The 20657-nt window shown below is 42.6% G+C and overlaps 1 protein-coding gene across 4 annotated transcripts in view; it reads left to right on the top strand.

Moving 5' to 3' along the window:
- Positions 1-19762, top strand: part of schip1 (schwannomin interacting protein 1) — a 171473-nt gene extending 151711 nt beyond the window's left edge. For 3 of the 4 annotated variants that reach the window (XM_035622150.2, XM_035622152.2, XM_035622154.2), the window contains 6 exons: positions 10359-10477; positions 11834-11951; positions 12600-12797; positions 17064-17187; positions 17877-17970; positions 18840-19762. In XM_035622150.2, coding sequence (XP_035478043.2) covers positions 10359-10477; positions 11834-11951; positions 12600-12797; positions 17064-17187; positions 17877-17970; positions 18840-18891 — 705 coding nt within the window. In that variant the 3' untranslated portion in view covers positions 18892-19762. Of the gene's footprint in view, positions 1-4219; positions 4594-10358; positions 10478-11833; positions 11952-12599; positions 12798-17063; positions 17188-17876; positions 17971-18839 lie in introns of those variants that run through there. The other variant, XM_035622153.2, reaches the window with a different exon arrangement.
- The last annotated feature ends 895 nt before the right edge of the window (positions 19763-20657 follow it).

The raw sequence follows: 20657 nt of genomic DNA on the forward strand, positions 1-20657 counted from the left end.
GAAGTAACAGAGAAATGACAACTGACGGGAAGGAGAGGAAAGAATGAAAAACATCTTCCTTCCTTCCCTGTTTGTTCATCCCATTTCGTTCGAGGCAGACTTCTACCAAATGTAAGAAACCATTAGCCAATTAAATGACGGGGTGATGCAGGGGGGGGGAAAAAACAATAACTCAACCAATTGACCCCTGGTCAACAAAGACCATCAATCGATTTAAGCCCCGTCGGTTTTGCAAATTGACCATGAGGCCAAAAAGAGGATATAGTTAACAAGAATAACCAATCATCCCCTGAAACCGCCTCCTTCATCTAGATGCTGCACTTCATTTCATTAAGTGCTTAAGTGAGCTAAAAGCACACTGCTCCTCAGTGTGTTTACTGGAGGCATATGTCCTCCTGTTTTCAGATTCTCATGTAAATCTATAAATCTTGGTGTGTGTGACGTATTGCCGTCAGCAGCAGCAGTTGGGGGAAGAAGGGTGATGGTGAGATTTCTCAGTTTGGCCCCAGTATGTCATCATCGGCCGTAGGTATACTGTCAACTCGCCAAGGCTTCTTGAGCGCTGAGTGAATGTTGAATCCTTTCACACACTGTATGTGTGTGAAGATTTACAGTGGGGTCTGAAAGGTCGTCTAAGACTGTACTGACAGCATGATATGCATATGTGCCTACAAGCTCATGCAGCTTCTCTCTTTTTTTGTTACACCTCACTGGAGAGGGGTGAAGGAGAGCTCCAGTGTCAGTGTAACAGTATATGAGGTGTGGCCTGATGAATTATAAATGAGGACTAGCAGTACAGTAGATGGATCACGCTAGAAGGACAGGATTGATCAATAAGGCTGAATAAGAAAACCGCATACAGTCGTCTAGTTTGCCAGGAAATTGTTACAGCACGAACTTACAAACACACCAACATGGGGTCAATATCAGTCTTCTACTTTTGTTCTTGTTTATGGAAATATGCACGCAGAGACAACACAAGAAAGGAACTATCATGAACTAATATATCTTAAAGGTATATTGTTACAACTAAACACATAACATAGATTTTGGGTCATATTTTGACCAGCCTTTTAAATTAATGTAGAGAGGAGCGTTGAATTGGGAAATAAAAGCATTTTCTTGGACAATTTGAATTCCAAGAAATGCACTTGGAAAAAACAAGACACAAGTGCAGTTCTGAAGTTTCCATATTGATGTAACTGCCATTTTTAAAGATATAGGACTGTGTGTGTCTGTTTCACTGCACTGTGATGTGTGTGAAACTGATTTGTGTATCAACTCAGCCATTCTCTTTTGGCATTTTGGGCATATACTTTTTTGCTAATATTATACCATTTGTCAAAACCCCAGCTCCCGCGAACACATGGCCTTTGTGTGAGTTTGTGGACTTCCCGATGGGCCGCCCCGTGCTCCTTTAGCAGCCCAATTTGTTTGGAACACAGAGCATTGCCATGGAGAAATTCTCACAACGTTGCTATGGTAGCAGCCCCCTTTCTTTTCCTCCTCTTTCCAAAATAAGATCAGATGTTTGTCTCCAACATTCCCTTCGTATGTGTCAGTGAGTGTGATCGTGTTACGGCATCACACAAGTGTACACATTAAAGAGCGATGTTCCATGTTTGTAGAGACAGAACATACAGACAAACGTTGAGTGGCACTGATAAGAAAAAGAGTGAATGCATCACGAGTGTAGGTGCATTTGTATGAAACATATGCTCGCACAAACACAAACACACACACACACACACACACACAGCGCCATTGGCCTTGGATCCCAGGCTTACAGGAGGTGCCAGGAACCTTCTCTCCCACAGTCACCCTCTGTTCACTTGGAACAACAAGCCATTCTGTGTGTGTGTGTGTGTGTGTGTGTGTGTGTGTGTGTGTGTGTGTGTGTGTGTGTGTGTGTGTGTGTGTGTGTGTGTGTGTGTGTGTGTGTGTGTGTGTGTGTGTGTGTGTGTGTGTGTGTGTGTGTGTGTGCGCGTGCGCGTGCGTGTGTGTGTGTGTGTAGATTCCCATTACCTGCTTCCTGTGCATAGGTAACCCAGGTGACCTCCCCCCACACATCCCCACATCCCATTGGAATCAGCAGTGACTTCACCTCCACCATGAAGTCAGCCTCAGTAATGAAGCAGAGAACCAGCGGGGCCGACTCTGCCCCACCCTGTAGCAGTGTGTGTGTGTGTGTGTGTGTGTGTGTGTGTGTGTGTGTGTGTGTGTTGTCAGCAGCAGCAGTCCAATGTAATGTGGGCGGATTCAAGAGACAGCAAGACAATTCGCTTTACTCTACCCATAATCCTTAGGGATCAACTCAGAATCAAACCTACTTCCTATTTTTCATTTATTCTATTCCTCGATGCGTGTGCGTGCGTGCGTGCAAATGCTCTTTGATGTTATCATGCAAATGCTTTATTCCCCAACTGTCTTCATGTGTGATTCTATTTTTCTCAAGTTATTCTCGTCTACGCCCTGTCTCTCTCTCAGCAGAGTAACAGATGAGAGCGACTTGTGTTTATCAGTATCACTTGGTACTCTCTTCCCTCTCATCTTTCTCTTCTCGTCTCTGTTGTACCTCTTTGTCCTTGGCTATTTATTTTTTTTATCTCATATCCCTGTCTTCCGTTAGATCCCTGACTATTTAGCGTGATTCATCCTCTGAATCTGTCTGCATTCGGAGGTTTGCAGAGAGATTCATTGGATGTTTCAAAAGAAAGAAAAAGAAATAGTGCTTCAAACTTTCCAACAGCTTTCCCGCTGAATAAGTGCAGGTTTAAAGCCTTATTTATTTCTCCTATAGGCTTGTCACAGAGCTATTGTGTCAGTTTCGTCTAGCTGTTTCCTTCCAACCTTTCACCAAGCAGGGAAAATAGATAATATCAATAATATTTGCAAATAACAGAGTTCAATAAATTAATATTAAAGAAAATATTGGGTAAATGGGAAGATCGTATAACATTTAACAAGATGTCAACCAGTCTCTGCACTATTTAACTAACTTTCTAAGTAATTAACCAAAAAATGGTTAAAAGGTTTATTCAATCAAGAAAAATAGCCATTAGTTCCAAGCTCCAGATTTGCACTCCATTTAATCCTAACACAGTAAAAACATATGAGATCCATTGTTTTGGTGCGAATGAATTATGTGTTTATTTCAATTCCTTCATGTCTCATTTTTCTATGTAACCAGTTGTGAATGTGTACGCGTTTGTGTTATGTTCCCCTGCGGTGTCATTCTGCTGCCATATGTGGATATCATCTTCTGTCTGGGCGGTTATGACAAACACATGAGTCATTGGTCGATAATGCGTCTGACAAAGATGAGATCAGTGCGCACAACTGAGAGCTCAGATTGAAAATGTAAGTCACTGATTCGAGGCACAGGAAATCTCTGTGTATGTGAGAGACTGAGTGTGTGTGTGTGTCTGTGTCTGTGTGTGTGTGTGTGTGTGTGTGTGTGTCTGTGTGTGTGTGTGTGTGTGTGTGTGTCTGTGTGTGTCTGTGTGTGTGTGTGTGTGTGTGTGTGTGTGTGTGTGTGTGTGTGTGTGTGTGTGTGTGTGTGTGTGTGTGTGTGTGTGTGTGTGTGTGTGTGTGTCTGTGTGTGTCTGTGTGTGTCTGTGTCTGTGTGTGTCTGTGTCTGTGTGTCTGTGTGTGTGCGCGAGACTAATGGTCCATTGTGCTCTGTCAGGGTTTATTCAGCTGGCCGGAGCTGTGGAGCTGATGGCTGTGGAGTCGACACAGGGCACTATTTTTACCTTAGCAGGAAGGGAGCACACTACCTGCTGTGTTACATAAACATGATTTTCACATTCATTTTGACCTCTTCAAATCAACATGTTAGGTTAATCTCTCTTTCACAAACACTCATGAGATTGGGAGCGAGAGAATACACATAGACTGGGAAAGAGTGTGTCCAGGAGAGGCTCTAGACACACCAGGAGCCATCTTAACACACACACACACACCGCACAAGTACACCATAAACACACACTCACACACTCACGCAGTATTCCTATCCCATCGCTGAGGTGTGTCTTTTCGAAAAACTGGTGGTGAGCAGCTGCTCTCCTCACGTCAGGGCGTTTAAACCAAAGAAAAAAAAACATCAGAGTGAGTTTCTCCTCTGCCTCCTCCCTCGTGGGTCTCTGTGGCTGTGAGAGGCCGCCCTGTCCAGAGGGTGGAAGGTAGGGAGGGTCTAGAGCCTTACCTCTGACCACTGTGCTTTCACAGTCCTGCAGGAGAGGCAGCAATCCTAGATGAGGTTAAGTTGTTAGAAAAGAGCAGGGAAGTGGAAGAGAAACAGTGTCACAACATGTTAGAGAAAGATAAGCCGGCAGACAAATAGATTCCTTTTTTTTTTTTTTTGTTTGTGGCCGCGGTGAGTTGGCTGGTAATATGATGTGTTCTGACGGGGATCAACCTCGAGAGTCGGTCTGGACTAACCTAATGACTGGGGAATAGACGGGAAAAGACAGGAAGACAGTGAGGGAATGCGCGATGAGGGAGGCGCTGGATAATGTGGATGGATCTGGCGGAGTGGATGACGTCATCAGGCAAGCGTCCAGTCTCTACCTCACTGATGACTACAAAGAGGTAAAGGACCACGTCGTGTTTGTCCAGTGGTCCAGCTTTCATTTATTAATGAATCAAAACTGATGTGTGCTGAGGTCTGGCTCCTCTGAAGCTCACCAATAATCATTGTTTGTCTCCAAAGTATAAAAAGGACACGTTGTGTTCAGTTGTGTGCTCGACTATTTCATGGCCAGAAGCAGTTTTCAGGAAGTCACTGCCTCCAGCCAAGAAAAGGTCCAGCACTTCACCCACCTAAACACTGTAACATGTCCGTAGTTCCCTGTTCTTTAGTCTTCATGCTAAGCTAAGACAACCTGTTGGCGGCTTGGCGCCAGCTTCATATTAAACAGATCGATAAAGAAATTGGTGTCAATCATCACACATGACTCTCTAGAAAAGAAAACAAATGAGCGCGTTTCTCTGTTTTCCTTGGGCTTTGTGTGTTGCGTGCAGCTACGTGAGAAAGGCCAAAGACTTAGGCTGATGTTATGCTCGAAGTATGGGTATTAAAGTGCTTAGACATTTGGGGCAAAGCCGTGACATAATGCTGTGAGTAACCAGGCGTTTCTCTATAAAATCTGCTTCATTCATAGGCAGAAAAAAAGAGCAGATTCCCGCACAGAATCTTTCCCCCTCAGATTCACAGTCGGGCCTTGTTGTGGAGAGGAGCTCAAATGTCACCCGGCGACCCATTGTCCTGTCTAAACCCACTTCATGCTCCCCATCTCTCCACCCTCCCATTGTCATTCTCCCCTGTTTTCTTTTTTTCCTTTATTCCACCATGACCCTCCCCCACTTCTTTTGCACCACACGCACACACACACACACACACACACACACATACATACAACCCTCTACTACTTGCTGAGTTGCTCTCTTACAATCTGAGTGACAGGAGCAGCCTTGCACCGACCTGCGGCTGAACTGTATGGGGGGTCAGAGGTCAGGTCCTTTATCTGGGTTGGAATGTTGCACTGCCTAGACAGACACTTCTCAGATAGCAAGAGAAGAGAAGTCAGTCTTACATACACACATACACAGACATTTTTAGCATCCAAAGACAGGATGTAGATTTGAAGTGTGTTCTCTTAAAGGAATAGTTGGACAATTTTTTTTTTATTCGCTCTGGTCCACGACCTAGCTCTGTCCAGAGGTAACAAAGTCCAACCTTCCTGTAGGCCTGTTGTGACTGTGAGGTTGTCACAGCAGCTTGCACAGCACCTTTATGTAGTCACCGCACCCAGTCAAGAAAGGGATCTGCACAAAATCCACAAAATGGGTTGGGGGGGGGTTTATGCAGAAAGGTGCAGATTGGTTAAATCTGAGCATGTGAGGAAATCAGTTTGAACTGTAGAGCTATACAACACATTTCAAACACACACACACACACACACACACACACACACACATACACACATGCACTCACGGAAGACACGGTGACCTTGTATCTGTTTGTGGAGCTGTGAGCTCAGCAGCAGATCACTGTCAGGCCTTAAAAACATATCGCAGTGAAGTGAGTCCCTGTTTGGACACCACACAAAGTAACAAATGTGTTTTCTTTCATACCCTCAAAAAGTCACATACCTGTGTGTGTGTGTGTGTGTGTGTGTGTGTGTGTGTGTGTGTGTGTGTGTGTGTGTGTGTGTGTGTGTGTGTGTGTGTGTGTGTGTGTGTGTGTGTGTGTGTGTGTGTGTGTGTGTGTGTGTGTGTGTGTGTGTGTGTGTGTGTGTGAACAGTGGGTTCTTGTCTCCAACCAGGGAGCGAGGTCTTGGCTCGTGAAAAGCCTCCATTGTGCAGAACAGGGGAGAGCACTTAGTGAGAAATGGAGGGAAAGAAAAGAGAGGGGAAAAAAGAAATATTCATAATGTAAGGGGTAATAAATAAAGGTTTACCTCTGCTTTTAGAATATTTTTTTAGAATTTAGAAAAAGTACAGTTAAATCTGAGGACAGAAAGCCATAGGCATGCACACACACACACACACACACACACATTTATACACATCTTAGATCTCAACCGCTAAACAGTTTCTCTGGCCGCAAGAGCCAGCAATTTGAGGAAGGGAGAGGGAGGATGCTGTTTGTTAGTACAGATAATTTAATTCATGTCCTTCCTCTATTATAGATTTTCAAGGAAGATTTGAGGGCTCAGAACAAGCACCCTGCGTTGCCAAGGCTAAGCCGCCCTCCAGGCCTGCGGATGAATGGTTAGAGTGTGGAGTGGAGGAGAAAATGTCTTTGTCAATGAGGGTTTTTCAGCTGGGGAAATTGCTTGGTGAATTTAAAGAAAAACACGAATTAGCCCAATTGTGTCCAATCTAATTTGGACAGTTATGGCTCTCGTGCTCAAGGCCATGAAATGAATGAGGTGGTTAGGACTCTCTTTCTCTCTCTCCACTCTCTCTACTCCCTTTGCCCACAATATTAATGTGATGGATCCAGCAATTTGCCATGTCACCATCATGTGGAAACCAGCGTTCAGATAATCTCAGGTTTTATATAAGATTTTATTCGAAGCTCCAGTACGTAAATCACCCAGTAACACACTCAAAAGGTTACAATAACATCTCATGCATGACAATTTGAGTGAGGGAGCCAATCAAATGGAGGTGTGTGTGTGTTTCCAGGCAATGACTTGAAAAGTGTAGATCGAAGTCACCAAAAACTAAAACTGAAACGGTGAACTTGACAGGATTTGTTTGCCTTCTGCTTTAAATTAATCCATTTTACCTATAACGAAGGAATTTTTGGGGGGGATTGACGTGATCGCACATAACATTTAAAAAGGCAAGAGGAAAAGCTAGAAGACGAGCTTCTGGTTTGGATTTGTACTAAAGGAAAGAGAGGCAGGGGCATGTGTTTACTACCCATCTTGCACCTCCGCCTCTCAGTGGTGTATTCCACACCTTTGTGAATAGTTTATGGGGCTGCCATGATGACAGTTCACCACAAACAGCCCACCCAGTCTCTCTCTCTCTCACACACACACACACACACACACACACACACACACACACACAAAAGCAGACGTGCCCTAAACAGATGATGTTTTTACAATGACATTGTACAAACATAATTTTTTTAAGACATTTAAAGATTTACTGCTTTCTTACATTTCATAGACCAAACGATTACTTCCAAAAATGTATTAATTGTCTTCGACAATAAAGAATTGTTTTAACTGACCTGAATATTAAATGCAGGGACTGTCTCATGCTGTTTCGGCCTAATTTTCTTCTGAATTCTAATGGCAGTTGAAAAACTTTATTTACATTTAGGGTCGGGCCAGTGAAACAGATCGTACTCTGGTACAAACCACTGTACATCTTCACATCAGCACCCAACCCTGTCACAGTAGTACTTGTCTTTTAACGGAGCTGTTTTAATAAGTCAGTGTTCTGAAACAAACCTTTCCCCGACCCCTCCCGCACGTGTCACACTTCCTCCCCACCTGCACAGCCCCCATCACCACATGAGGGGAGAAATCAGTCAATCATCAAATCTCAGCGAACCTGCAGCCGCTGGTTCCTTCTTATGTGCAGTTACTTGACTGACAGTGTGTCAGCTGTATTGTTGTCGGGCTGGCATGAGTGATATATGTGTACATAAATGTGTTTGACCTGCACTGTACCTCACAGGCTGTTGTTGCGCCCTTTGAAATTGTGTATTGAGACTCTCTAGTGTGTTCATCTTGACTCCCCAGGCTATCTTTCAAACACGCACGCACGCACGCACGCACGCACGCACGTGGAAGAGTGGGGCTGGCACTGTTCTTTTTTGTGTGTGTGTGTGTGTGTGTGTGTGCGCGTGTGTGCGTGTGCGCGTGCGCATGTGTGCTGGCAGTGGCAAGTGCGTCTTGCGAGCTCTTGTGTGGAGTGGGATTATGTTAATTTGTCCGTGGTGTAGGCACTCTCACCAACGCCTGCACATAATTGTCAAGAGAGACAGACAGACAGAAAGAGAGGAAAAGAAAGGAGGAAGCGAAGAGATAGTTTAGGAAACGAGAAGAGGTGAGGGTGTGATGAGTGATTTGGAGAGAGAAGAGCAAAATGAACAACAGAGAGTTGGCAGAATCGATGGAGGCCTGAGGCTGAAGGAGAGGCGTGGGGCCGGACGGAGATGAACGGAATTGGTGATAGTAAGGAAAAGAGAGCGAGACAAACAACCGGTGAGGCTCGTTCAGGTGGATGAAGAAAGCATGGGAATGTGAGGAACAGTGATGGATGAGAAAGGTGGAGGATTAAGGGGAATAATGGGAAAAAGACAGATCCAGAAAAGCAAAGTATAGAGATTACACTTTAGTCCAACGCCTCTGGCATCTCCTTCTCTCTACTTTCTCGCCTTGATTCATTTCTCTTTTTCCTGGGCATTTTGCTTTTATTATGTAGTCAAAGAAACAGGTCACAAATATGCTATGGAGGGAGGGGGAGAGAGGGAAAGGAAGTCCCTGCATATCTGGATGTGAGGCAGGGGTAAATTTCAAACCTTCAAAAATAAATTAGTGTTTCCCCCAAACTGTCAAAAGATAATGCTAGGGATCGAAAGAAGTACACCAAACATTTCAATACATGAAATTATGTTTATTTCTTCTGGCGTGTTGCTAAATAATAGAGAAATGTCAAAAAACCAAACAAGCAGACCTCATTATACACAAAGGCCATAATTGAAGTCAATAACCCCCACATTTAATGAATATAATATCATGTTGTCAGTTCATAGTATTTTCCACGTCCATATGACCAACTCTACGATCATATAACTGTCTTCAGCTGTCTGACAACATGAGCACTAATACACATGGGAGTCTGCCCCATCTATTCTCCATCATGCACCTCATATGATGTCAACGAAGCATCACAGTGCCTCGCTTTTTCTATTAAATTTAGAAAACGCCATGTAAAACGTCCTTCCCTGCCTTTTTTCCAGTCTTTAATGGTTCCTGAGAAATATATCTGAGGAAGGAAGGGAAGGAGCTCTGCAACCAAACGCTTTGTACAGATTTACATGGTTTTTAAGACCAAATGACAAAAGATCAAAAAGATCGAATGCTTGTGTGCAACAGTAGCGTGTGTGAATTTGATCACAAACAGTCTCCGTCGTTTGCTTCTCAGCTGGATGTGTGTACCTGCTCTCAACGGGGAAGCGTGTGTGAAGTGCTGCCAAACGTGAGGCTGCGCTGAGTCAGGAATTCATGATTGGGACGAGGCCAAGTGAGAGTCACTCTGGAATTGTGTCAATTTGGGGGTTTCTTGCATATTAAAGCATGTAAACAGCTAGTGCTCCTGTTCCTCTGGAGTTCACCCTATGTTAACTTGTCCTGCAGGAGAAGTCCTGCTTTGTGTGTTTTCTGAGAAAACAGCAGCATCTGCTGGTGAATACTGGTATTGTCCGCTTGTAAGGATTCCTGCTTGGGCATTTTTTACATGTTTTGTTCACATCACTTCATATCAGAGCTTGTTTAAATTACATTGCACCGCTTACTGCAAATTCAGAGAAGGTTGCTGCTATTAATATACTTGCACTTGTGACTTGGACTGTCAGAAAGTGCTGGGGGACAACAGCGTTTCTATTTGTGCAACACAGTCATGTGGGGAAAGAGGGTGTTAGGGTGATCTTGCACCCTGGCAACTAAAAATAAGTATCTGGTTTCATGGTGCCATGACAACAAACATCCAATCTGATGATGTATCTTTGAGGGAGATCATGCCACCCTGACGCTAACCTCTGACCTCATTGGTCCAAACAATCCTACAAAATAGACTCTAATGTTGTTAATCTCCTGTTACAGGCCCAAAAGAATGAGAGGGAGTCGATCAGGCAGAAGTTGGCCCTGGGCAGCTTCTTCGATGATGGGCCGGGCATCTACACCAGCTGCAGCAAGAGTGGAAAACCCAGCCTGTCCTCAAGGTAACACCTCTGACCTCTGTCATATTACGCCTTTTATTACCAATGATCATGTGATTGAAACTCGTTAAACACAAGTTTCGGTGGTCCCATAATTCTCCAAATAAGGGCCCTGCTGTAAGGGAATCTTACAAGAAAAAGAAACATGACCTTCTGCTGTGTAAAAAAAAAAAATGGGTTAAAAAGAAAAATAACCATAGGGTATAAATGTAAAAGTCCAGATTTACCGTCATGACTGCCTTTCAAAAAAGAAAAAGACAGAGAGGAAGAATGACAGGAAGCAAAGAGGATTTGTGCAGTGTGAATGAGCCAGACGGCCCTCGTGACTTCCCAAATTTGCACACAATGCCGCTGCCTCCTACACTGCATCGTTACTGGAACTAGATGTTCTGTAAACACTCTCTTTGTACACTTGTGATCTGAACCTCGTGGATTTCTCAATTGATGACTGACTGTGATGCTAAATGCCCCATTGATTATGACTGCAGGGAAACAGTCAAATGACAGTGCTGTGTGAAAATATGATGCACTTGTCTGAGATGGGTAAGTCATAAAGACGTTAGAGCCACATATTACTGGATTATGAATACTTATAAATCTGCACTAAATGTATATCGTGTGATATATGATTCAGGCTCTCAGCTGAATGTTACGAGCAACATCCAAAAGAGTCAGTGGAAACTTTAGTGGACCCGACAAACTGTTAAATTCAAGCTACAGAGAGGTTTTTGATGCTGCCACCTTCAGGGAAAAAATAGGGGGGGGAAATAATCGACCACTCAGGTCCTATTTTAATTGGGAGTGATTGGATCCATACTGTGTAATCAATCAGCTCCGTTTGTAATTACTGCATTGAATAAAAAGATTATTGATCCACAGTGGGCTGGATCTACACCTAGTGATACTCTGCTCCTGGGTGGCACAAAAACACCCCCACCAACCGGATTAGAACAGGATGGACGCATCCTGGATCGATCCATATTGGAAACAAGAGGGTGGGGTGATTAAAAACACAAGCCCTTCCTAATTCTATCTTCAGCTGGCGACGAATAGCTTGTGCCTCGTTTGGATTTTCTTTTTCTTTCTCTCTGTTTTTGGTGCTCATTCCTCTCTTTAACTCACTTCAGTATCATGTGCATATTCATGGCGCTCTAAATCCTCTATTGAGACAAAGCACTTTGTTGAACTCACCTTAGGTGATTTGTATCAGCAGCAGGGCTGTTGACATTGCTGTCTATTTGGCCCTGGTCCGAGTCAATTACTGCAGGAGCAGCCATCACTGAACTGACTTGACTCTTATGCTAATATTAACTTTGTCTGTTTCAACCTATCTCTGTCTACATCTGTCTCTCCCTGCAGGCTGCAGAGCGGGATGAACCTGCAGATTTGTTTTGTCAATGACAGCGGCAGCGATAAGGACAGTGATGCAGATGACAGCAAGACCGAGACCAGCCTGGACACACCTCTGTCCCCCATGGTACGCATGGATGCGCATGTGTGCACTTATTCAAAGGGTTCAAGAATGAAAGAAATTGACTTAAATCACCGCAAAATTGATGTCATCATATACAAGGCTGACTTTGTCCAAGTGTAGAAGATCTGTCTGTGTAAAATCGAGACTGAGAACAACAGTGAGAGCAGTGAAACGGGCGAGGTGTTCTCCGCGAATCAGAGAGATAGCTGACGGTTTGGCTGCTTTATGAATGTCTGTTCTCAAGTTTTCTGGCCTGTTAACCAAGTCACGAGCAGTAAATGAGAGCTGAATAGGAATACGCTCACCCAAGGCCATGGATGGCTGGCCACATTAACCTCCTGTCAGCCCGAGACACGTTTAACAGAAAGAAAGGGAGAACAAGAAAATGATCATCTCTTTACATCTTCGCTCTCCTCTCGTCCCAGCCGATGTACAATGGCGTTCCCGTCAGTGTGTAAAATCGATATACAAAAAAAGACCAAGAGTACATGAACATTAATCCTCTTCTCTTCCCTTACCCCTTTTTTATTCTCTTTCTTTTTCTTTCCTTTTTTTCTCTCCCTCATTGCTTATTCAATCCACTCTCTCCTTCATATTTTATTCCACCTTGCCATGCTACATACATTTCTCCCCTCTTCCTCCTCCCTGCAGTCCAAGCAGAGTTCGTCTTACTCGGACAGGGACACCACAGAGGACGACTCGGAGTCTCTTGAGGACATGGACTTCCTGAGTCGACAGAAGAAGCTGCAGGCAGAGGCGAAGCTGGCCCTGGCGATGGCCAAGCCCATGGCCAAGATGCAGGTGGAAGTGGAGAAACAGAATCGTAAAAAGTCGCCAGTGGCCGACCTGGTCAGTACCGGAAAATCCAAAGCTGCCTTTGTCTGTTAAAGACAACTTGACAAAAGACGGGAAACATTTAGACAACTTCCTCACTGCAATGTTCTATGAAAGTAATTTCAAGTGGGCCATTGTACCTTTGTATGAATGCAGTTTTAGAAATAAGTTTAGCGCGCAAATACAACACAAAATTAAGAGGCAAAAGGGGGAGGCTTATCTACTGAATCAAGCTTTAAAGATTTACTTTAAAGAAGCTCAGTATTTTGGTTTTGACGGCAGATATCTCATAGTGATGAAAGGGGAACTAGTGATGACGACCAAAAAGAAAACTGTCAACGAACTCGGCTGTAGTTCACCGCAGCTTTATAGCAGCCTGCTTTCTGCTGCCTGTCCAGCACCAAACGGCAGGCGGACAAAGTCAGTGAAGGGAGCTGATGAAGAAAGTGGAACATCTGGCAGCGTGTTTCTCTCTGGCGTCGGTGTAGAGGAGCGGGAGTGCTGCACTTACATTCACCTAGTTGCCAGAAACATGACGTAATGTCGAAAAGAAAAAAAATGTCTATATCAATGCAAAGGTGACAATATGGTAAACGGAATGTAATTATATAGGGTTTTTCTAGTCTTATCAACCACCCAAAGCACTTTACAGTACAAGTCACATTCACACAGGGCAGCTATACACACACATACATTGTTCACGCACTGTCACAGTCGTCAGGGGCATTTTAGCGTTAAGTGTCTTGCTCAAGGACACTTTGGCTAGCGGACTGGAGAACCCCCGAGGACCGAACCGTCGACCCTCAGCCGCCCTATGTTGGTGTTTGTGTTTACAGCTTGTTGGGCCTGCCCCCAAGTGGCCAGAAAAATCACCTACTGCAGGTGTAATCAATGATAATGCGCAGTTGCATTAATTATGATGACAATGTTACAGGCCAACATGATTTTAATGACAATGTCAATATAAATATAGCTGTTCAGTTCCTTTTTGCTTTCATACCACTGTTCATATTATGTCTGCTAATAGAAAAAGCCCCATTACTCTTATCAATTATTTCATTTCATTTTCTATATCGATCATAGAGTTGTTATCTGTCTGGTATCTCATACTCCATCACGCTGTCTTATGTTGGAAATTCCGGTCTCCTGTGCCTAAGGTACCAAATATGAACACATGAATACACAAGTACAGAAAAAGAAAAAGTAAATAATTTTGTTTTTTAGAGAGTGTAGGCACGTTGACGTCGTCAGCCTATTTGACCAATCACCTCACACACCTTGTATTTATTATTAAGTGTTGCTTCGTCTACCTGCTCCTGATGTTAATTTTAAAGCAAAACCAAAAGATGTTGTGACTGCACACTTATTGATACACTGATGAAATTATACTGATGAATTAGGAAGACGGTTTAAATATTTTCACCCACTGAGATTGTAACCGAAATAACCCAATACTTTATAGCGGTGGTAAGGCAGTACAATTTACATATGGTGGCCGTTCTCATGAAGTCACATAAGTAACAATACCTTTTATCAAGTTTTTGAACAAAATGTCAGACACAGAATGGTTAACATGACATTGATTTTTCCATTCGTCAAAGCGAGGGAGAACAGATAGGCGGGTTGATTTTTCGTAACACACGAGTGTTTGACAGTTTAACAGGTCATGTTTATGTTGTGATGATGTAACAGGAAGCCTTCCCCTCACCACGCGCTGGTTCAGTCTCTTCCTCTGCCCCCGTTTAAGAGAAGGATGTGATGACGACCCTGTTCATCATTATTTCATCAATTCTTATATGCCTCACTGCCTCGTCAGGAGCACACACACCAACACGCCGACACTTTCCGACTTATACACATTACATTTCCACCCGGACCTGCAGGAAGAAGCTCTTTACTTATTCAGAGAAGAGAAGGGCAGCTCGGTCGCTTCCATCTATAATTCATATGCCGGAAAGCATTTCCCTCAGTGTTTAGGGATGTAGCAATGCTCAGCAGTCAGTAGACATCCCTGTCACATCCAGGTCAAACACACAGCGAATATTAAGATGTATTAAGGCTGCAGCCACCTGCGATGTCCACAACACCAGAGATCTATTGAACCGTTGTTACTGAAGATGTTACATGTGCTTAATATTTACCTGGAACCGTTATTCCTAGCCAGGGGGTAATTCTTCAATTGCCATGGGCCTGGGTGAAATAGAGAGGTCAAAATTATTATTTGATTGAAAACATACACCCTTAGAGATATTATTCTTATAATAGATTATTATATATCTTATCAATAGCTTATCTATCGCAAATTTGATGTCTCCGTAACTATTGAGCCACTAGCCATGACAGGCTGATGGCACAGTCCTCACCGTCCATCAACCTGAATCAGATGTAAAACCGTAGTTAATTAAACTCAAAATATGGATAAATGTAAAAAAAAAAAAAAAAAAAGTAATGTATAATCAGTTCAAATTGTTGCTGTAAGTAATGTATAAATGGTTAAAAGGTCCTTTTTGATAAACACTAACATGTGTTCCCAACTAACTGTGGGAAAAAAATGATTGCAACAATCAACTGGGTGAGGAGATACTTGAGCTCATGTGATCAGTTCTTTAGCGCAATAACTCTGCTACGCTGTTGTTCCAACTTAACTCTCTTCACTTGTCAAAGGCAAAGAAATGACTGCCTGTGTGTTCTGGGAGTCTTGGTTTACCTAAATCTGCACAAACACGAGTCCCTCAGACTGACAACGAGTCATAGCTGGACGTGGGTTTAGCTGGTGTTCAACATTTGTTAGTGGTAGTGTGATAAATCAACCACAGAAACTCACACACACACACACACACACTGCGGTCAGGAGACTGGCCCGTTGAGTTAGGACCAACACAAAACCTACAGCCTTTGCCATCACCTACTCGCGTCGACTTTTTCACCACATTTCTCTCTATGTCACTGTGAAGTCACCGCCGTGTGCCCATCGAGACACAAGTGAAACTGACACGTGGCCAGCCTCCGACGCAGTTGCACCAGTGCTCATGTGAAAGTGAAAGAGGGGTGAGAAACCGGCGAGAGGAGCCAGCCAGGGAAAGAGAAAGTGGGTGTTGGAGGGAAAGAGAAGGAATGTCGAAGGGCTGGATGGGAGTGTTGACACAGGCAGCGTCTGGTCAACAAAACAAAAAGGATTATCGGCACGTGTGTGCCTGAGAAAGCACACACAACGCTTTGTGATCCTATTGCATGTGGGGGCTTCACTGAGCGCACGGAGAAACCACTGGTGGCACTGGGACACACACTCATGTAGACAAATGAAGCACCGGGATGAGTATAATTCAGTTTTGAAAACCTTAGATGCTACTTATTATTATTATTATTATTATTATAAATCAAAGGTTCTGTTTGGAGCCATATTTGCTCAAGCGCCGGTTCGTACAATGTTTGGCACAAATACAGACCATAAAACTTCCCAGACACTGTATTAGAGGGAAGCTTTTCATCTTCACTCTGAGATCACAGTTTGAATGTAGTGTAAACTGTCTGGTAAAAACACTCGCTCTCGAGCTGCTCGTGACCAAACAGCAGCACCTTTTTTGAAATCCCCCAACTTTTCCGTGTCCCTACGCAGGGTGCTGACCTCCACATAGAAAAAAGCAATATTCCCCATAGCAGGGACATGGTCAGAAGAAACCAAGAGACTGAAATGAAGTTGTTGTCATTCAATCGAAACATCCGACTCTTTCAGTTACCGATTACTGTTTGACTGAATTTTTTTCTTGCTGATAAGTCATGTTATTGTGGCTTTTTGCCATATTTGAGTTAATAAAAAAGTTTTTCAGTGAATAGATTGATTATTTAGTATAAAAAATAATAGATAATGAAAAACGTCTATTGTCAGTTCATACAGAGAGAAAATCAGAAACACCTCGCATTTGAGAATCTGGTATGAGTCAATGTTTGCATTATTATTTTTCATTTAAAAACTGATAAATTGTTTAAAAACTCCACACTGCCATTATTTGTACATGACGTCGAAGCAGTGAAAGCGATTTCTGAATTAATTTTAATTTTGATTCATATTTATGTCACAATATAATTAATATAACCATGGATTTTAGATCATTTAAAATAAGTCTATGAGTTTAACATGTACAATATCACTTTCTTTTGTTTTAAATTGTTTGACACAAATGCTTCAGGTCTCAACATCCGTATAGAGAAAACAGTTTGTCTGATGGGTTGTTGTTGTTGTTGTTTTTTCATATTCCTGTGTCTCTGTTTGTTTTGCTGCAGCTTCCACACATGCCTCATATCAGTGAGTGTCTAATGAAAAGAAGCCTGAAGCCCACCGACTTGAGAGACATGACACTGGGTCAGCTCCAGGTTATAGTCAATGACCTGCACTCCCAGATTGAGAGTGAGTTGACCACACACACCCACACACTCATGCAGTGCAGAACATATATACTGTACACACACACACACATACATACAAAGTTATTGACCTCACCTTTCAATGGCAGAAATGAGCAAGACAATAAATGGGGAATAACATGCACATGCATACTGACCCTAACCATTTTCAGTGAATGTGAAAGTACATTTATATATGTTAGTCACTTCAAAGAACTGTACCAGTTCCCAGTTTCCCCTGAGCATTTACTGTTACCACACTGTGCACATCATTGATCCTGGTGCTCTATGATGAATAATCTCTCATTTTACAAAAAAACAGCTGCAAAATTCCCCATGAGTCCAACACGATGAGCCAGTTTTTACTTCCAAAACAGACTTTCCCCCTCAAATTCTCTTTGGTCCGAGAATGATATTTTCTGGCAAAGCTGAAGGAACAATAGGTGATGTGAAAACCACCACTGATGTGCCTGTCCTACTGTCAATACTCGTTATGCTTTCTATGGCTTTATGAGGACGTTTTATTAACCCAGAGTGGGAGATTTAAGATGGTCACATTATGCAGCACCATACTGTCCATATATTGACGAATTCATAAATATGATGTGGACAAATTCCTACTTTGCCATCGTGATACATCCGTGTAGCCCGACATCCCTTTTATATGATCCCTCATTGTATCTACCCCTCCAGGTCTGAATGAGGAACTTGTACAGTTGCTGCTGATCCGAGATGAGCTACACATGGAGCAGGATGCCATGCTGGTTGACATCGAGGACCTCACCAGGTGATGGGGCACTGAATGAGGAACTTATCCACTCTCTCATCTATGAGAGAGTATTTGAGAAAAATGTAAAGAATGATTGTATTGTTTCGAAACTGTATGTAAAAAAGACAGAGTGTCTTGCGATACTTAATAAATATACAATATAAAACAAATATATAAACATGGTGTTTTTAGAAGGGCACTCCACCAAAGTGATGCAGCAGGACCAGAGAAATTGTGTCTTTTATTTCAGACATTTTTCTAACATTACCCACACTCTCAAAGCACTTTGAGATTGCTTTTAGCAATGAAAAAAGCTCTATAAATGAAATGTATTATTATTATTATTATTATTATTATTATTATTATTATTATTATGCAATGTGATCAACCAGCCTTAAGCAGACATTAGGGTGAGGGGTGAGCTCACTTCTTTCTAACCAAGCATCCCAGGTTTTTCTTTCATTTTTAAACTTGTTGTTTTCAGCCCCGACCAACGCTGACATGGCTTCATTTCAACCGGCCCCCTCAAGAGTCACAAAGGCCTTCACTAAAAATGCACTTGTATTCCCTGAAACCTGTAAACAGAATTTGATGTGTAAAATACGTGTTAATTTTTAGGGTTATTTTCAGTAATAGTCCTTCAATAATGAAGGACTATAACACCAGCGTACCACAATCATGTTTAAGTAGTTTTAAAAATAAAATAACAGAGGTCCACAGCACAAAGAAATATGCTACAGTAATTCTATTACTTGAGATGATACTTGTTATTGGGATGAATTCAGTGTTGGATTTGGTCTTTTCTTGGGTTTTGCTGACATTAAGAAAGATATGTATTCGATCAAATTTATTTATTAAATGATGTTATTTCCCTTTCTCTTTTCCAGGCATGCTGAGAGCCAGCAGAAACATTTGGCTGAGAGAACCCTATCCAAATAAAATGCTCGTCCCCGCTCTACCCTGCTCCCCTCTTCCAAGATTAGCCCCGGATCCAAACCAGACTTTTCCCCTCCGGCCATTCAACCTCTGTCCCGAGTCGAATCCGAATCATGCCCGCTTGTCCCCAGTATTTTGCCCCTCCCCGCTTCCCTGTCTCCCCCTTGTCCCCCTCCCTGTCCAGTCCACTGGCTCCAGCGGCAGCAGCAGCACAGAGGTAGACCACTCTCTTTCATTTGCTTCTGTGGTTTTCCCGCAGCGCTAAGGACGGAGGAGCACTTCCTGCTTTGTGGGAGAAGACGATTGTTTGTTGTCATGGATTCTGTCCCCCAGCTTCCTGTGCAGTGATCGGCCTTGCTTTGCTCTTGTTTCTTTCTAACTTTCTACATTTGCCACTAAATTATAACTGTTCAAATGCAAAAATTGTGGGGGGGAAAAAATGAAATAATAGTGAAAACTTTAGTAGAAAGTCATTCATTAGAAAAGGAAACAGCATTGTAAAAAAAAAAAAACGACGGAAAACTAACTTCTTCAGACCATTTTAAGTTGGACAGTAATTTTAAAGTATTTCAAAGTCGACCTGTTTTTATTCTGCACAAATGGTAGTTTTCAACTGAGAAATGTTTATTTGAAGGTGCTAAAAGAGTGTTAAGGAAACATGCCTGCCTTGTAGTGGAGTCGTAGCTTTTGGTAATACATTCACTCTAATTGCTCTTCAACATTTTGTGAATGTTGATTTTCTGACACGAGTCATTTTAAATGAATAAGTGTGTTAATATCGTTTTCATCCTGTTGTATTCAGAAACTTTATTTGAGGAAAAAGATATGTTATTGTACAGATATGTAAAATAAAGAATAAACTTTGTTTCATATACATCGGTTTGCTGTGCAGTTATGTTGTTATGCTTTGTGCTGCGCTATGTTGCTGCGGCACCACTGGATGAATTTGCTCATTCACACGAGCTTCCTCTTTCTAATGAACATAGGGAGTCACTCACTGCAGGGAGAATATGAGATATTACATAAAACAGCATGACTCAACACCGTCTGTTTCGGTCTTGCCTCATCATGACACTGTTTGTCTTTCCCTGCTCCAGGTGTGGTTGGTCCACTGCTCTAAAAGGATTCCATATTCATGTTGGCAACCCCTCTAAGGTCATCACTTTAATATTGGGAACGGTCCCTTGTGGGTCAAGGTTAAAATGCAAAGAAAAAACGAGGTATGAGCGGTTTGTTTAGTTATGAATAAGAAGTTATTTGTCTTTGTAAAATACGATAGATGTCCCTCCAAGGAAGTCCCCCTCCCCGCAGTATGTTGTTTATGTGAACATATACTGTATTTAGAGAGTGATGGTTGAGTTTCTGTAGGTGATGGTCCTGCGGTGAAGCAAGAGAAAGGCCAGGAAACTCCTACCGACCACTCACTCACCACTGCAGTTTCATGAAGTGCGGATGGATCACAGCTCTTGTAAACTGGGACTAGTGGCTGTGAGAAGAAAGTGACATCATTACATATCAATGACAGTTTCAAAGTATTGTCATTTTGAGCCTTGTGAATTTGTCAGGCACTGATTAACAAACTTTTTGCGTACAGTACCATGGGGGGGTACTCAGGTCCACTGGTGTCCTGTTGACCCTTATCACATGAAGATAATATAGATGGTTAGAGCTATATTTACTATTATTAATTTTTCTTATTTATCTTAATGACTTTGTTCTTGAAATTGAAATGTATTTAGAAAGATGTTCAATAGTTATCATATGTATTG

The sequence above is a fragment of the Scophthalmus maximus genome, chromosome 11 (assembly GCF_022379125.1).
Source record: "Scophthalmus maximus strain ysfricsl-2021 chromosome 11, ASM2237912v1, whole genome shotgun sequence".
NCBI lineage: Eukaryota > Metazoa > Chordata > Actinopteri > Pleuronectiformes > Scophthalmidae > Scophthalmus > Scophthalmus maximus.